Source organism: Lissotriton helveticus, chromosome 2_1, assembly GCF_964261635.1.
Source record: "Lissotriton helveticus chromosome 2_1, aLisHel1.1, whole genome shotgun sequence".
Taxonomy (NCBI): domain Eukaryota; kingdom Metazoa; phylum Chordata; class Amphibia; order Caudata; family Salamandridae; genus Lissotriton; species Lissotriton helveticus.
In genome coordinates, this window is record NC_136059.1 from 13,477,563 (window position 1) to 13,494,799 (window position 17,237).

At 46.4% G+C, this 17,237-nt stretch overlaps 1 protein-coding gene across 1 annotated transcript in view; it reads left to right on the top strand.

The window, feature by feature from the left end:
• LOC144819167 (uncharacterized) overlaps positions 1–17,237 on the top strand; it is an 85,920-nt gene that overhangs the window by 5,191 nt on the left and 63,492 nt on the right. Inside the window, exon 2 of the mRNA XM_078677139.1 lies at positions 1,245–6,673. Coding sequence (XP_078533265.1) covers positions 1,245–6,673 — 5,429 coding nt within the window. The remainder of the gene's footprint in view (positions 1–1,244; positions 6,674–17,237) is intronic.

Genomic DNA, 17,237 nt, shown 5'->3' on the forward strand with positions numbered 1-17,237 from the left:
ACACAGTTAGTAGAGTGGTTGTCATCAGAAGATCTAGTGAAGCTCACTTTTTCTGAGCCGCTGGCTCCTTTGAGGGTGTCACATGAACTGAAAGAGGAGCAGATGAAGATCTTCTGAGAAAGGGAGATGGTTTAGCCTTGTCACTCGACCTATCAGCACTTAGTTTCCTGGAATGGGATTTTGCCCCCTTTGGATCTTTGGCATATGAGGCAGAATCCTAATCTTTGCTCCTTTTAGAGGACATACAACCTCTTTCATCGCTCTCAGAGTAAGAATTTAACTGCCTTCTTTTCTCTGGAGCCAGAGAAGTAATCTGGCCCCCAGTCTTTGAGAGTTTTCGCTGAAAAAGTACGGCAGTACTTACATTCCTTTGACCTGTATTGAGGGTACAGGCAGCATAAGAACCTGCTTCGTGAATATTCTGAATATCGGCAGAATTTCCCACAGGACTGGCAAGGCCTTAAAGCCTTTTTCTGGTCTCAGACATTCTCCCAAACCTAGAGAAACAGTCTCTCACACTGTACCTAAGAAGTAGCTGGAGGTTCAAAAAGTCACCAAATATCTGACAGGTAAAAAACTCAAAGCTCAGACACTCTAACTATCACTCAATGTGGAGTAAGACTCAGAGGTATGGTGGCACTGCAGAGGAAGAGTGTCTCTGGATCTCTGCTCTGATTGGCTAAAGTTTGGATTCTTTAAAACAAGTTCAATAGGTTAACAATTAATATTGTTTTAATGGGTTTTCTAAGGCCTATCTACCCACAATGCTGTTATACTGCTTTTGCTGTGGGACTCCCACCATGACAACAGGGAAGATTCAAGCTTATGAATCTATGTAAGATATAAAACTGGAGAACTTGATGGTTTCAATTTGACTTTATCGCAAAGTCACCTGATTGGCAAATTCAGAGGGATGGGGGATGTATAAAACCACAGGCTATCATTGAATATGTTTTATAACAAAGTGCACCATTGGTACAAGCACATTACACCTTCCAGTAACACCGAATTATCACACACTAATTAAATCAGCACACACGCATAGTAAGTGAATGATGACTTTTAGACCATATCAATATTTTAAAGAGAAAACAATTTAATATTTAGGAAAGGAGAGAGCTCATGCTAGACTTACAAGGCTGATAAAAAGGCAATCAAGCAGTCCTACTGTTTCGGTGAAAATAGAGACCTGGTTGATGCTATAAACTGATGAGGTAAATAAAATATATTTCTTTTCATTGCAGGAAAAGAACGTTGAGGAGAAGTTTGAACAGCTCTTGCTTGACATCAGCATCAAAGAAGAGAAGGGTATGGAATCCCAGGACATCGGTGACCGGATGAGAACACTACAGCAGTACCTTGTAGCCCAGTTCCTGATGAAGAAGGACATACCCATCTGGTGTCACAGAGGTTTGGACAACGCCTTTTATGTTGAGAATATTTCACTCACTGAGCAGTTGAGTCTCCTTAAAGCAACAATCCAGGTAACACTGAAAGAAGAGGGAATAACACAGTCCTCAAACGAGACAAAAGACATATCCAGCTTTCGTCTTCATATCATAGAGGAACTGTACAACACAAACAAGACCTTAGCTGGGAAACTATCAAGAGCTGTCTTTTCTGAGCTTTCCTGCACCAGCCAAGACTTTCTTGGACACATATTATTCAGTGGAACCTGGACACCAATCCAGGCAGTTCAATTCACTCTGAAGGTGGAGGAGAGCAGCGTTTCACAAGAGAAGGTGGAGGCCATCCTTCAATGTGTGCAGACATATCTGATTGATGTAAACACAACCATTGCATCTTTGAAGGAGCAGGATCCTGTGCTGGTTCTGCGGCAACATGTAAAAAATGAGAAGGACAAGGATTTAAAAACCATACTAGCGGAAATAAGGAAAAACAACTATCCTGAAAAGGTTCTTTCTATCCTGGACCAAGTGCTCAGTGAAGTTGGAGCTCGGCTTCCAGCATTTGAAACCATAGATCTGGATGAAAATATGAAGAAAGAAGGTATAGCCATGACCAGATGTATGGACTTTGAAAATCCTGATATTGAGAAACTGGTGCAAATGTTGATTGGTTTGTGTGTGGCTGTTCAGGACACCACGACGATTGTAACTCATTCAGGAGAGAAGCTTGAGGGCTATTTCCCACGCATGACTCAACTCGCATCTCTGTTGACTCTTCTCATTTCTAAAGACCCTGCATGCAATGGTTGTCTTTTGGAGATCTCTACTGGAGAGGGTAAATCTTCCATCGTGGCCATGCTTGCGCTTGTTCATGCCATCCGAGGGAAGAAGGTTGATGTTATCACAAGTTCACCAGTGCTTGCCCATCGTGATCAAGAGGAATGGATCAAACTCTACAAGATGTTCGGTGTGTCTTGTAGTGTTGTACCACCTCCAAGGTTATATGAATGTACCGACTCACGAGAAAGTGACAAGGCAATTAAAAAGGCGTATGCAGCTGATATTGTGTACGGCACTGTTGGGAACTTTGCTGCTGACATTCTAAAACAAGAGTTTGAAAAATGCAAAACCAGAGGAGATCGGACTTTTGACATATCCATTGTGGATGAAGTGGACTATATGACCTTAGACAGTGGCGTCCAAGTCACATACCTTTCACATGCAGCAACAGGAATGCGACACTTAGAACAACTGCTGGCAGCCATCTGGGCCAAGATATGTACTTGCCAACGCATCCAGGAGGCCAAAACTGGTGACACTCTTTGGGCAACAGGAACACAATACTTTCACAAAGCTGCTGCAGCAGCTGTCATGGGGACAAACACATCAGAGCATTTCTCCTCCCTTGACATTCTATTGCCGGGACTGCAGCTGGGGTTCTTTACTGAAGAGGATGTGAAGAAGCTTCAATCCATCCTAGTGGAGTCTGATCAGCCAATCACTCAAGCTCCACAAGACTCTGCAATCAAAGAACTCATGGATAAACTTGGGCCGGCTCAGCAGCGAGATCTCTTGTCTATATTTCAGAAGGTTCTTGAAGATGCTGTTGTTTTTGAATATTATGAGTTAAAGGATGGTAAAGCATCTGAATTTGCAATCAGTACCACAACAGAAAATAAATCCACATCTGATCATGACAAAATTCGCATTCTTCTCCTGGAACATGGCTGTGCCTGTGTGGTGATGAGCGAGAAGGCTCTGATAGATGGAGCGATCACTGAACTGGAATCAAGAATCAGGTACTCAGATAACTATCAGCCACCAGATAAACAAGAGAATAAGGACGAGACCTTTATTCTCCTGCCAGCCTACCTGAAGGAATATACACAGAACAGGATGAAGGTCTTTGTGGAAAATGCTATGAAGGCAGTCGTGATGGAGAAGGATCGAGAGTACATGATAGAATCAGCCACAGACATGAGTCAAATGAAGTCCACCTCGCCCATCCACGAATACCACTCCATCATCCCAGTGGACTTCAAAGCCACCGGTGTCCTTGAGAAGAACAAGCGCTGGGGTGACGGCTTACAGCAGTTCCTGGAGATGAAGCACCAGCTGGCGATATCTCCACTGTCCAATGTCACCAACTTCATGTCAAATTTCCATTTCCTTCAACTATACACTAAAGGTACAGGCATGTTCGGAGTCTCTGGGACCCTAGGGGATGAAGCAGAGGTTGAGTTTCTTAAAAAACACTACAAAGTATCCTGCTATGTTATGCCTACTCACCGCCATACCAAGAGGACTGAGCTACCAACTCTCCAGGTTAAAGGAGGGCATGAAGCCTGGATCAAAAGTATCTGTGAACATGTGAAGGAGCGCACAAGTCCAAGCCAGTGGGGCAAAGGTCAAGCGGCATTAGTTGTCTGTGAAGATGTAAAAACAGCTGAAAAGCTTCAAAAAGGGTTAATAGAATTAAAAGCTGTTTCCAAGCCAGATAAGGTAACTATGTACACCAGAAGTTATAAAGACAATATTGAAACAAGAATGTTTGATGCAGGAGATGTTATCATTGCCACAAACCTCGGTGGAAGAGGCACAGATGTTAAAATCACTAAAGATGTGAATAAATGTGGAGGACTCTTTGTGATTCTCACACACTTTCCTACAAACATGAGGGTAGAAAAGCAGATATTTGGCAGAACCTCTCGCAAAGGAAACCCTGGCATGGTCCAAATGATAATAAACTATGATGACCTGTCACCATCCTATCAGGACCAACCCATCGAGGTGATGAGACAACTCAGAGCAGAATACCAGAAAACACACATCGCCGAGATGGAGACTGAGGAGCTCTTTGAAGTACAGATGCGAGAAGAACTCTTTCAGAAGTTTTGTGAACATCTCAATGTGTTTCAGGGGAAGTACAGTAAGGCAGAACAACGTGATATCTACAAATCTTCAGATTCATCGAATGACAGTGGCTCCTTTGATTACTCTCAGACAAAGCTAGACTACCGCCCGGCTCTCAATGCGTTAAAGGAGAGCTGGGCTCTTTGGCTCACACTACGTGACAAGGACATAGATGAACATAAGGACATCAACAAGCTCAAAAGAGACCTTGACCAAGTGATTCAGAAGAGAGCAGACAGCCTCCTGCGAGGAGAATCCGATAACTTCTACGACTTCATCAAACAGGCTCTGGATCGCATGTACCTCCACACTCAGAACAAAGCATCGGATTATGGGGCGCTATCATTCTGGCAGAAAGCAGAGAAGACTGATCGGGTGTACCGTGCTGTGTCCCTCTACAATCAGGCCTACATTACAATCAATCTGGGACAGGCAGGCTACATGCAGAAAGCATTGGATCTCTTGGAAGGATCTAAGCAGATGATTGAAATCTATGTATCTGAGGTGTCAAACACCACCGTTTCCTGCCAGATGTCCTGCTTAGCCAAGTTTGAACCTCACAACAGAGACGATCCCAACTTTACTAAACAAATGCAGACGCGCAAGAGTCTATTCAAGTCCTGGATCGACTACATCGATAAATCCATTGCAAAGCTAACTGAGAATAAAAGCAACGCTGTCACCAAGGACCAGGTTGTCTTCTCATTGGCAACTGATCACAGTCCTATAACAACCGATGAACTGAATGTGCTGTATGATTATGGCCTGTCCTTTGTGTTTGAAGTTGAGTGTAAACCAGAATTCTGCATTGATGCTCTGATTTGCTTCATAATTGGAGCTTTGCAGGTCCTCGCTGGGGTCCTTGTGTGTGTTCTCACCTGTGGGACGGCTAGTCAGTTCGGAATGGGTCTGATTTCTGAGGGTGTGTCGGACATGATATCAGGGATCGAAGGGATGATAAAAGGCACCTTTGACTGGGCAGAATGGGCCATATCCAAGGCCATTAGTATTGGGCTATCACTCATAACTGCAGGATTTAGCCTCATTAAAAAGTCAGCACAGGCGGTCGTGAAAGTGACAAAAGGTCTTCTCAATGGAACAAAAACATTTGCATCTCTTGCTGATGACATCATTCGTTCAGGAAAAGGGCTAGTTTCTTCCGTTAAAACATCTGTTACATCAGCCACCTCTGCCATTTCCAAAAATACTCTTTCCAAATCCATCAAAACACTCGCCTCAAGTTCTGCCATGAAGAACAACTTTGTGCAGGCAGTCAAGTACACTGGTAAAGAAATGGCCAAACAAGGAGGTATGCTAGCATTAGATTATGGCATGGATGCAGCCCTCGAAGGGGTGTTCAAGGAAATCTTTGATAAAGCCTTTAAAGGCATGATAGCAAACTCCATCAAGCAGAATCAAGCTTTGAAACAAACAGTTATAAAGTTTACAGTTGTCAATGGGGTGCCGGAGAGTGCCCTAAAAACAGAAAAACCATCGTCTTTTCAGATTCGAGACACCCATGAACAGATGATGAATAGCGCAATGGAAGATATTTGCCAGTCTGCTGTCGATGACATCTCTGAGGATTACAGCACCATGGAAACATTCTTTTCTTATCTTGACTCCATGAAAGATGGGATTCTGGAAATCATGGACGAGGCCAAAGTGAAAGGAGTCATCCAGAAAGGATTCCAACTGAGTGTTGAAGTCGGAAAAAAAACTGTGGAGTTTGTGCGGATGGTAAGTTCTGCCCCAACTCAAGACATGATTGAAAATCGAGTCATTCCTTTCATAGTCCAAGAATGCGATGAGCTAGAATCTGATGCCGACTATGAGGATGATAAACGCCGCAACTTCCCAGCTGTAGAGAAAATGAAAGATCAACTGTTGGATATGATATCCCAAAAGATCAATGATAACTTTGTTGATTTGCTTTCAAGCCGCCTAAACGGGTTTGTGCGTAGACCTTTGCTTGCAGCAGTGAATAAGCAAGCAGGTAAAACTGTCGAAAAAATTCTTGGAAGGAAAAAGACTGAGCGATTCTTCATTGAACAAGAACACAAAGGCAGTAAGAAAAAGACATCAGTTGAGGGAGCAAAAAATACATTAACAGAAGTTCAGCAGAAAGAATTAAATATTTATGTGAAGAAAATGCAGGATGCAAGCTGCCCGGCGACCGAGCTGGACCTGAACGTCCTCACCAAGAGTGACCTGCTGAAGGGGAAAGGCATCAAGGTCATCATGGTGGACGAGAATCAGAAGAAGATCTCCACGGAGGTCTACCCAGGCAAAGACTCCACAGCCGGCGTCATCACCCTGCAGCTGCAGAAAGTAAAGGAGAAAGCTGAAGGGTAAGATGGCTATTGATGATTACTAACAGAACAACTCATAGATATATCTGCTGATTAATATTTAAATATTGTACAATTGCTAAATGCACACTCCAGCATCAGTGGCAGCACTGACCAACGAATGCATGTCGGATGGAAAGAAGATAGGCAGTCGCCAGGAATCACTGATAGCCTGCACTGATAGTCTGACCTAATGACCTTCACTGCTAACCTGCACTGACGGCCTTCACTGCTAACCTGCACTGATGGCCTTCACTGCTAACCTGCACTGACGGCCTTCACTGCTAACCTGCACTGATGGCCTTCGCTGCTAACCTGCACTGATAGCCTTCACTGCTAACCTGCACTGATGGCCTTCACTACAAACCTCCACTGATGGCCTTCACTGCTAACCTGCACTGATGGCCTTCACTGCTAACCTGCACTGACGGCCTTCACTGCTAACCTGCACTGACGGCCTTCACTGCTAACCTGCACTAATTGCCTTCACTGCTAACCTGCACTGACGGCCTTCACTGCTAACCTGCACTGACGGCCTTCACTGCTAACCTGCACTAATTGCCTTCACTGCTAACCTGCACTGACGGCCTTCACTGCTAACCTGCACTGACAGCCTTCACTGCTAACCTGCACTGACGGCCTTCACTGCTAACCTGCACTGACAGCCTTCACTGCTAACCTGCACTGATGGCCTTCACTGCTAACCTGCACTGACGGCCTTCACTGCTAACCTGCACTGCTAACCTGCACTAATTGCCTTCACTGCTAACCTGCACTGACGGCCTTCACTGCTAACCTGCACTGACGGCCTTCACTGCTAACCTGCACTAATTGCCTTCACTGCTAACCTGCACTGACGGCCTTCACTGCTAACCTGCACTGACAGCCTTCACTGCTAACCTGCACTGATGGCCTTCGCTGCTAACCTGCACTGATAGCCTTCACTGCTAACCTGCACTGATGGCCTTCACTACAAACCTCCACTGATGGCCTTCACTGCTAACCTGCACTGATGGCCTTCACTGCTAACCTGCACTGACGGCCTTCACTGCTAACCTGCACTGACGGCCTTCACTGCTAACCTGCACTAATTGCCTTCACTGCTAACCTGCACTGACGGCCTTCACTGCTAACCTGCACTGACGGCCTTCACTGCTAACCTGCACTAATTGCCTTCACTGCTAACCTGCACTGACGGCCTTCACTGCTAACCTGCACTGACAGCCTTCACTGCTAACCTGCACTGACGGCCTTCACTGCTAACCTGCACTGACAGCCTTCACTGCTAACCTGCACTGATGGCCTTCACTGCTAACCTGCACTGACGGCCTTCACTGCTAACCTGCACTGCTAACCTGCACTAATTGCCTTCACTGCTAACCTGCACTGACGGCCTTCACTGCTAACCTGCACTGACGGCCTTCACTGCTAACCTGCACTAATTGCCTTCACTGCTAACCTGCACTGACAGCCTTCACTGCTAACCTGCACTGACGGCCTTCACTGCTAACCTGCACTGACAGCCTTCACTGCTAACCTGCACTGACGGCCTTCACTGCTAACCTGCACTGACGGCCTTCACTGCTAACCTGCACTGACGGCCTTCACTGCTAACCTGCACTGACAGCCTTCACTGCTAACCTGCACTGACAGCCTTCACTGCTAACCTGCACTGACGGCCGTCACTGCTAACCTGCACTGACGGCCTTCACTGCTAACCTGCACTGATTGCCTTTACTGCTAACTGGCACTGCTAACCTGCACTGATTGCCTTCACTGCTAACCTGCACTGACAGCCTTCACTGCTAACCTGCACTGACGGCCTTCACTGCTAACCTGCACTGACAGCCTTCACTGCTAACCTGCACTGACGGCCTTCACTGCTAACCTGCACTGACGGCCTTCACTGCTAACCTGCACTGACGGCCTTCACTGCTAACCTGCACTGATTGCCTTTACTGCTAACCTGCACTGCTAACCTGCACTGATTGCATTTACTGCTAACCTGCACTGCTAACCTGCACTGATTGCCTTTACTGCTAACCTGCACTGCTAACCTGCACTGATTGCATTTACTGCTAACCTGCACTGCTAACCTGCACTGACGGCCTGCACTGCTAACCTGCACTGATTGTCTGCATTGGTGGCCTTCACTGCTAACCTGGAATGATAACTACTAAACTGCACTGATAGCCTACACTAATGTCCTTCACTGATAAACGCTACTGATTGTGTGCGGTGACGACCTTCACTGCTAACCTGCACTGATGGCCTTCACTGGTAACCTGCACTGATAGTCTGCACTGATTGCATTCACTGATAGTCTGCACTGATGTCCTTCACTGATGGTCTGCACTGATAGTATGCACTGATGGCCAGCATCACCAACCTGATGTAAGAAACTGGCTCTATATATACTGCACCAAAGTGAGATACAGTGGGTATAGAGTCCCCAGTCCCCAGATGTTTAGCAGAGGCTAAAGTTAGATAGAACCTTACTCTCTAAAGTGGTAGCTTGGTCGAGCAGTAAGGCAGTATTAGAGGACAGTGATAAGCATTTGATGTACACACTCAGTCAGCAAATAAATTCACACACTCAAGAACTGAACTCTAGGCCAATTGTTGTTTTATACAAATATACTTTTGTTTATTTTTAGAACCATGCAAGCCTGCTACAGATAAGCATTGAATACTTTTCAGTAATAAGTTGCTGAATATAGAACATTAAAAAAAGGCAATAGGAATTGTACTTTGTTTGATTTACAGGGGAGCAGTAGTATGCATTACTTAGCAAATGCAGTACATTGAAATGAATTGACTTTTTCAGTAGATTACAGGTACATTACTTTTACATTACCTTTTCTAACTCAGTGCTGGATGCCTAGATTCAGCATTGGGACATTTCCTGAAAACAGGTGAGTAAATGGGTTTTTGTTATTCGTGCAATTTTTAAAGAATATTTTCAAATTTTAAAACTTCACACTTAGAAACTTTTTGGAGCAGTACATTGAAATGAATAGGCTTCTACAATAAATTGCAGGTAAGTAACTTTTACAATACTTTTTCTAGCTCAGTGCTTTGATGCCTAGATTCGGCACTGGGACATTTCCTGAAAACATTTGAGAAAATACGGTTTGGTTATTGTTACGATATTTAAGGAATATTTCAAGTTTTCAAAACTCCACACACTCGTTTTTTCGAAAGCAAATTGTCAATGTTATTCTACTGAAGAAAAACAGCGTATCTGTTTGCAAGTAAGTAAACGGCTGTGGGAGTTAAGGTTCTGGGGTTACACTCAGGGGTCGCCCAGGGTCAGTGATGCACTGAGATTGCACCCTCAGCGGCACTAGTGACACCGGGTGCAGTGTTGAGGCCCAATGCTATCCTATTGAGGAAAGGGGGCCTCTGGTTGGTGGGTGCTGGCTAGCAGGCCACACAGCTGTGGGAGCAATGCTCCTAGATTTTAGGTCAGGGCAAAGGGGGAAACAAGTAGGCACAAAAAGTACACCCTCAGCGGCACTGGAGCGGCCGAGTTCAGTGTGCTGTTTCAATGTTGGGTGCCCTGTGGTTTTCTACGGCGACCCTCCGGTTGGAAGAAACGCTGCAGGCTCAGGGACGAAGACCTTCTGGGTGCCACCACCACTTTGAGGGGTAAGGTGGGATGCATGGGTTGGTTAGGCACTGTGTGTTTGGGCACAGAAGGTCGGGAAGCATCGGGTGCAGTGGTGCCTTTTCGAGTCGGATTTTATTACCCGCTCTGGTTGCGATAGAGGTTGTCCTCTGGTTTGAGGCTACAGGCATTAACTGGAGGCTTGAGGCAGGTCAGGGATTGCTGGATCTCGGGTCAGGATCGCCGGGTAGACCTCCTCATGGTGTTGGTTCACTGGAGCTCGGGCTGGTGTTGGCGGGTGCAGAGTGTGCTGGATTTGCGGTCTCTGGCTGGCACCAGAAGCTGCATTTTAAACACGCCTGGTGTTCTCGGGAGATAGAGTCCTTGAAGGGAAGGCAGGCTGGTCCTCCGGGTTTTGTGAGGTTGCTGGCAGCAGGACACGCCGGGATTTTGCAAAAGCAGGTTTGAGGGGAGACAGGCCTGTAGGGTTGCGGCCAAGTCAGTGGGCGTCGTCCTCTTGTGAGTTCTGCACGTCTCTTCAGTCCTTCTTCTTATTTTTTTTTCTTGTCGTTTCTAATCTGAGGAAGCAAGGTTCAGGCTGTCCCCTAAATACTAGATGTAGGGGTGTTAAAGGTAGGAAAAGGGGAGGGACCAATGGGTCCTTTCCTGGGGTGGGTAAACCCCCTACTCTGCCAATCTCCTGTGGAAGGGGGGCAGGAGCCTGTCCCTGGTTGGCCGGGTCCTCCATCTTCAATATGGCGGGGACTCGAGGTTGTGCTTCACCTCATCTCCCCACCTGAGGGGTGGAGTTGCAGAGGTGGCACACCTCCCTTCTTCACTTGTTTTTCCTGCGGTTCCCCAGCCCAACGTGGGGGGGTAGAACCAGTGGGGACCAGTTGCTGAAAGCAGAAAATGGTCTGGAGAGGCTCACAAAGGTGGCATGCCTTTGAAGCTTCTCCTTCGGGAAGCCTTGGCACCTCGTCCCGGGATGTGCATTGTTTTAGGCCCCTGAGAGCAGCAGGCTCTCGACCCAGGGGTCCAGAAACATGTCTGGAGGTGGCAGCCTAAGCAGCCACTCAATCAGGTCAGTGAATCAGGTCACTATTTCAGGGGGTATCTCTAAGATGCCCTCTGTTGTGCATTTTACATTAAATCCCAAACTGGCATCAGTGTGGGTTTAATGTGCTGAGAAGTTTTATACCAAACTTCCCAGTCTTCAGTTGAGCCATTACGGTGTTGTGGAGTTCGTAATGACAAACTCCCAGCACCTTATACTCTTAATGGCAGCACTGCATTTACAGTGCCCAGGGATGGACTTGGGCACTGTAGGGGTACAGAGCTCATACCCCTGTACCCTCACCACTTGCCAAGAGCACCCAGCTAAAGGGTGACTGATGTATGACAGGGCAGTGGTTTGTGGGCATCGCACACAGAGAGGTGTGCCATGTCGACTCTTCACTTTGTTCTGCACCAAGACACGCATCCTTAAAAGGCAGTGGGTGAGTGTCAGGGTCAGGACCTCTAAGCGTGGCACAACAAGGGCCGACCCCCGCGCGACGACGAGGTGCCCATCCGGGGACGTCAACACTGCAGCACATTCCGCCTCCCGCAGCAGCGCGGGCACAGAAACGAACGAGACATGCAGGACAACAATGTTTTATACCAACCGAGCCTGAACTGTGAAATCAGCGCTGCCTGATTCTAAAATGGCGCCTGCGGAGGACATAATGCCTCTCGATAACTCCGGACCATCTCAACAGCCAGTTCCTCGCCAGGGAATCCTGTCCTATGCTGCGTCCCCCCCTCTGACTCTACTCCATGGAATCCTGCTCTCTGTGTTCTTCTCCTGATTCTTGACTTTCGTGACTTTTGTGCTTCCCGCCTTGTTTTGTTTTTTGAGATGGTCTCTGTCTATACCCACGACCTGGACCCACCTTTTTGTCTGATGACCCTTGATCGTTTTTCTCTTTTTCCTGGACAGCCTTAAAGTTATATGTAAATATGTATTATATAATTGTCCAAGCCTAATTGCTGTTAAAATGTATTCCTCTGTGAGTTTATTTGTATATATAGAATTCTAACCACTAGTATATGCAGTACACTTTTACACTTACTACCATTCCTACGTGATTTTAGAGTTTATCTGTTTGTTTCTCTTCCTTGAGTGACTTTCAACTTGTATATGTACAATTTTTTTCCCGTTTTTATCTCTTCCTTGTGTGACTTTACACCTTGTACATTTGCAATATATTTTCCTATTTTTCTCTTCCTTGTGTGACTTTACACCTTGTACATTTGCAATTATTTTTCCTGTTTTTATCTCTTCCTTGTGTGACTTTACACCTTGTACATTTGCAATTTTTTTCTGTTTATCTCTTATGTAACTCATGTAATCCAAAGTCCTTATGTAACGCAACTGGGTAATGTTCGCGCCACATAAAATCGCATGAAATAAATAAATACATAAATAAAAAACCCTTAGAGGCCTTCTTTGGTCACGGTGACCTGGGTCCCTATGGTACCATTTACCAGGGGCTGACATGTGCCAGAGATGCCAATTGGGTTTATTTTGGGGAAATAATACAGGCCCTGGGCACCTGAATGCAGGGACCCAGGGCACACCAAGGAAAAGTGCATCAGTAGCCAGGCAAAAGTGTGGGGTTACTGCAACAGAAACTTACTTTCCTACACTGCACTGGCAGCCTGCACTGATTGCCTTTACTGCTAATCTCAATTGATACTCTGCACTTATAACCTACACTGATTTTCTTCACTGATGGCCTACACAGCTAACCTGCACTGATAGACTGCACTGAATAGCTTCACTGCTAACCTACACTAAGGCCGGTACTGGTGACCTCCACTGCTACTCTGCACTGTTGGCCTGCACAGCTAACCTGCACTGAAAGTATACACTGAGTGCCTTCACTGCTAGCCTGCAGTGATAACATGCACTGATAGCCTTAAGTACTAACCTGCACTGATGGCCTGAACTGATGGTCGGAACTGATGGCCTGAACTGCTAACCTGCACTGATCGTCTGCGCTGATGGCCTGAACTGCTAACCTACGTTGCACTGATGACAGTAACTGCTACCCTGCACAGAATTTAAGTACTCACATAGTCAGTCCCCCACATCAGTTCTGTTCCGGCCTCCTCGGGTGAAAAACGTGCTTGCAAGTGAAGTAGACCCTTTTACGAGTGTTGGGCCTTTAAGCTCTGAAGGGCCTGATAGTGACGAGGCCTCGGGAGGATGGCTTGTCTCGACGAGACCAGTAGGCACACCACTCTTGTCAGTCATCCCCAGGAACCCGTGAACATTTTCAGGACGTGTCTGTGCTCTGCTTTCATGGTTCCCAGCTTCTTGTTTTGACACTTTAGTCTCCAAACCTATTGCAAAGCCTAAGAGGGTACCAAATGTGACTTTTTCTTGATTTATTAGAAAACTGAGGTCCTCCAAGAGTTCAGGCACCGACTGCACTTGGGACAAGAAGCCCTCGCTGTATTGTGCCTTGAAAAAGAGGTTGACCCTGAAAGTTTTATCGACCCTGTTAGAACGGGGGGCCTCTAGTTGGCAATGGTATACATCTTTGTCCAAATAGGGACCCTTGCTTATAAGTCAAGTCAGGATAAGGGAATTACGCTCCTAGATAACCCCTGCTCACCCACTTGGTAGCTTGGCAAGAGCAGACAGGCTTTTCTCAGAGGCAGTGTGTTAAGCATTTGTGAATATACACAGTAATACAGTGAAAACACTACAGATGGACACCAAACACGGTTTATAAAAATAAGTATTCTTTATATAGACTTAACACAAGACCACAAACCACAAAAATCCACAATACTGTACTTATAATTGACTTAAAGATGGTAGAAGTTGATTAGTTCAAGTTGGTGATAAATGTGACACAGTTCTCACAAAAGTACCTGGATGCTGTACACAACATAAACAAAAGGCTCGCAGTGTTGGAGATCCTTCGGTTCCGAGCTTCGGGAGAGATGATGCGTCGTGCCTCAATGCTTGCGCAGAGTGCGTTGTGATCTTTACCGAAGCGGAGATGATGCGTAGATTCTCGGTCTGCAGCCTAGTTGTGATGCACAAGATGGCGCCTCGATGTGTTGCGACAATTAAAGGTGTAATGCGATACGATGGCGCCCTTGATGCAACAATACGGAGATGATGCCTACATGCCCTGGCAGCCTTGTGATGACTCTGTACTTTGGAACTGCGACAGGCCCTGTGACACGCTTCTCCAGTGATGCGACAGCAACCCTCTCGATGGCATCAGGCTACTCCGGTGATGCAACAGCAGACAGCTGCAACGAAGACAGGCTTCTGGGGAGATACGGTGGGGGCACGCTTCTCTTCGATTTGATGACTACAGCTGTGGCGGCGACACGCTAATTCTCATTGCGTCGCGCTTCCAGCTCCCAGGGACCCGCAGGATCTGCTGATAGAATTCCCAGCAAGGAAATTTAGAGGGGAGCTGGTGCTGAAGTCTTTTGTCCCTGAGACTTCAGCAGGAGGCAAGCACAAGTTCAAGCCCTTGGAGAAATATTCTGTAAGATGATAAAAGTTTTCTGAATGTTCCTTCTCCTTTCCTTGGCAATTAAGAAACTACTGCAGGCCAACCCAGAAATCACCATACTGTCAGAGGGGCAGTCCAAAGTCCTGCAGATTCCTTGGTTCTTCTCCTTGGCAAAAGGTTTGTCTTGTTCTCAGAAGTGATCTAAAGTTCTTGGGTCTGGCTCCCAATATTTATATTACTTTTCTCTTTGTTCTCTGAAGGCAGAGGGGCCTTTGCCCAGTCCAAACCAGTTCTGGAGCACTCTGTTGACATGACTCCTTCTTTCCTTTCACAGTGCAGGGCACAAACATCAGACAACCCACATGAGGTGGAGCCAGCATTCTGGAGGGAAAGCATAGCCCTGGAACACTTTGTTGACATGATTCCTTCTCTTCTTTCACAGTGCAGGGCAGAGACATCAGCCACACTCCAGGGATTGGAACCAGCATTGTGGAGGGAAGGCACAGCCTTGTTCAGGTCCCATGTGCAACAATTCCCTCCCATCTAGATGCAGATCTCCCTATTTACCACTGGGCTGACTCGTTTTGTCTCCTGGAATCCCCCAGCCCTGTCATTCAAACTCCAGACAAGAAATACACAACCTAGCAGAGTCAGGCTTGGTTAGTTAGACAAGAAAGACCTACTTTCTAAAAGTGGTATTTTCAAACACAGAATGTTAAAACCAACTTCACTAACATATGTATTATATCATTCTGAGTTCAGGCATACTAAACTTGAATTTTTACCATGTTCTGTGAGTCAGATAGGATTATAAGATGTAATAATCTAATTGCCCATTCTGGCCTTGCAATAGTGAAAGACGAAAATGGCTGTAATTCACAATTAGGACATGCCACACACACCAAGGCAAGTCCTACCTTATACTTGCAATGCACAGTGCCCTTGGGCCTACCATAGGGGTGTCTGATATGAAGAAAAGTGAAGGTTTAGGGACTGGCAAGTGGGTGCACTTACCAGGTCAACATGGCAGTACTAGACTGCACATAGGCTCTGCAATGGCAGGCATGAGACACATATTACAAGCTGCTTCTCTGGGTGGACAACCAGTGCTGCAAGCCCACCAGCAGCATTTGCTTTACAAGCCCTGGGCACACATGGTGCACTGTACTAGGGTCTGATTAGTAAATCAAATCACCCAATCATGGAGTCACTAATGAATATATCAATTTAACATAGGGAGCATTTGCACTGTGGCGCTGAATAGCAGTGGCACAGTGCCCAGAGCATCTAACCAGCAAAACATATCAAAAACAGAGGAGGCAATCAGACAAAATCGAAGGGAGACTCAAGCGAATAATGCCAGGTCTAACAAACCCCATTGCCAGTCACATCAGCTTTGATAAACACCCGGGATGGAATATCGCCCAAATGGGAGTAGCTTGAACAACCAAACCTGCTCATTTGACATGAACAGGAGGAACTGCCACCAAGGAGCGAACATAGGGACCGGGCACATCCATAACATTCAGTGATTTGTTATCAAACAGTCACTCAGAAGGCGGATTCCCTTCATCTTTAAACACCCATAACTCAGCCATCCAATGTACTCCATCAAGATTATGATGGGCCTTGTGAGGAACTGAGTTCATGGTTGACTGGGGTGTAAGCCTTGGTCAAGCAGCAACCACAATCCTTGTCAGGGTGAGGCACAAGCCAACCCTATATTATCATGTGCTCACCCCTGGTAGCTTGGCACAGAGCAGTCAGGCCTAACTGAGAGGCAATGTGCAAAGGATTCGTGCAACGCTTCACCTGGCGGGTATTGTGCGAGCTTGGCATTGGAAGTCACTGCGGGGGTTGATGCTGGAGTGTGAACACTTGATCTGAGGCAATTAGCACTGAATCGCAGTGTGAGCGGTGAGGTCACAGTGCTAACGGGCCTGTTCACAGGCGTGAAGATAGCCCAAAGGCTTGAATTCAGCTTCCAGTAAACACACCAAGGATCCCGGAACTAAGGAGCAACACTTGGGGCTAAGGAACTGTCTGCAGTTGGGTCCAGGGGCAGGTGCAGGATGTTGGGGAACACTTATGTCCCTCAAGCTCACAACAGGAGGCCAGTAAACTAGCTGTTGCACTCACTCTGGTGTCCTGGTTTCAAGATGAGTTTCTACGTCCAGTTATTCCTCCCCAGGAAAGAGGGTAGCAGGTCAGGACAAAAGGACAACAGTTCCTTCAGAGTAGCAGTCCAACAGAATGGTGGTCCTTTCTGCAGATCAACCATTATTCTTCATAGCAGTGTTTCCATACATCCAGAAGATGACTAAAGAGTTGGTGTCTGAGGTCCAGTATTTACACACAGTTGTGACTTTGAAGTTGGCAGAAGCTTCACATAATGTACAAATGTACACATGTACATTCGTGTAAG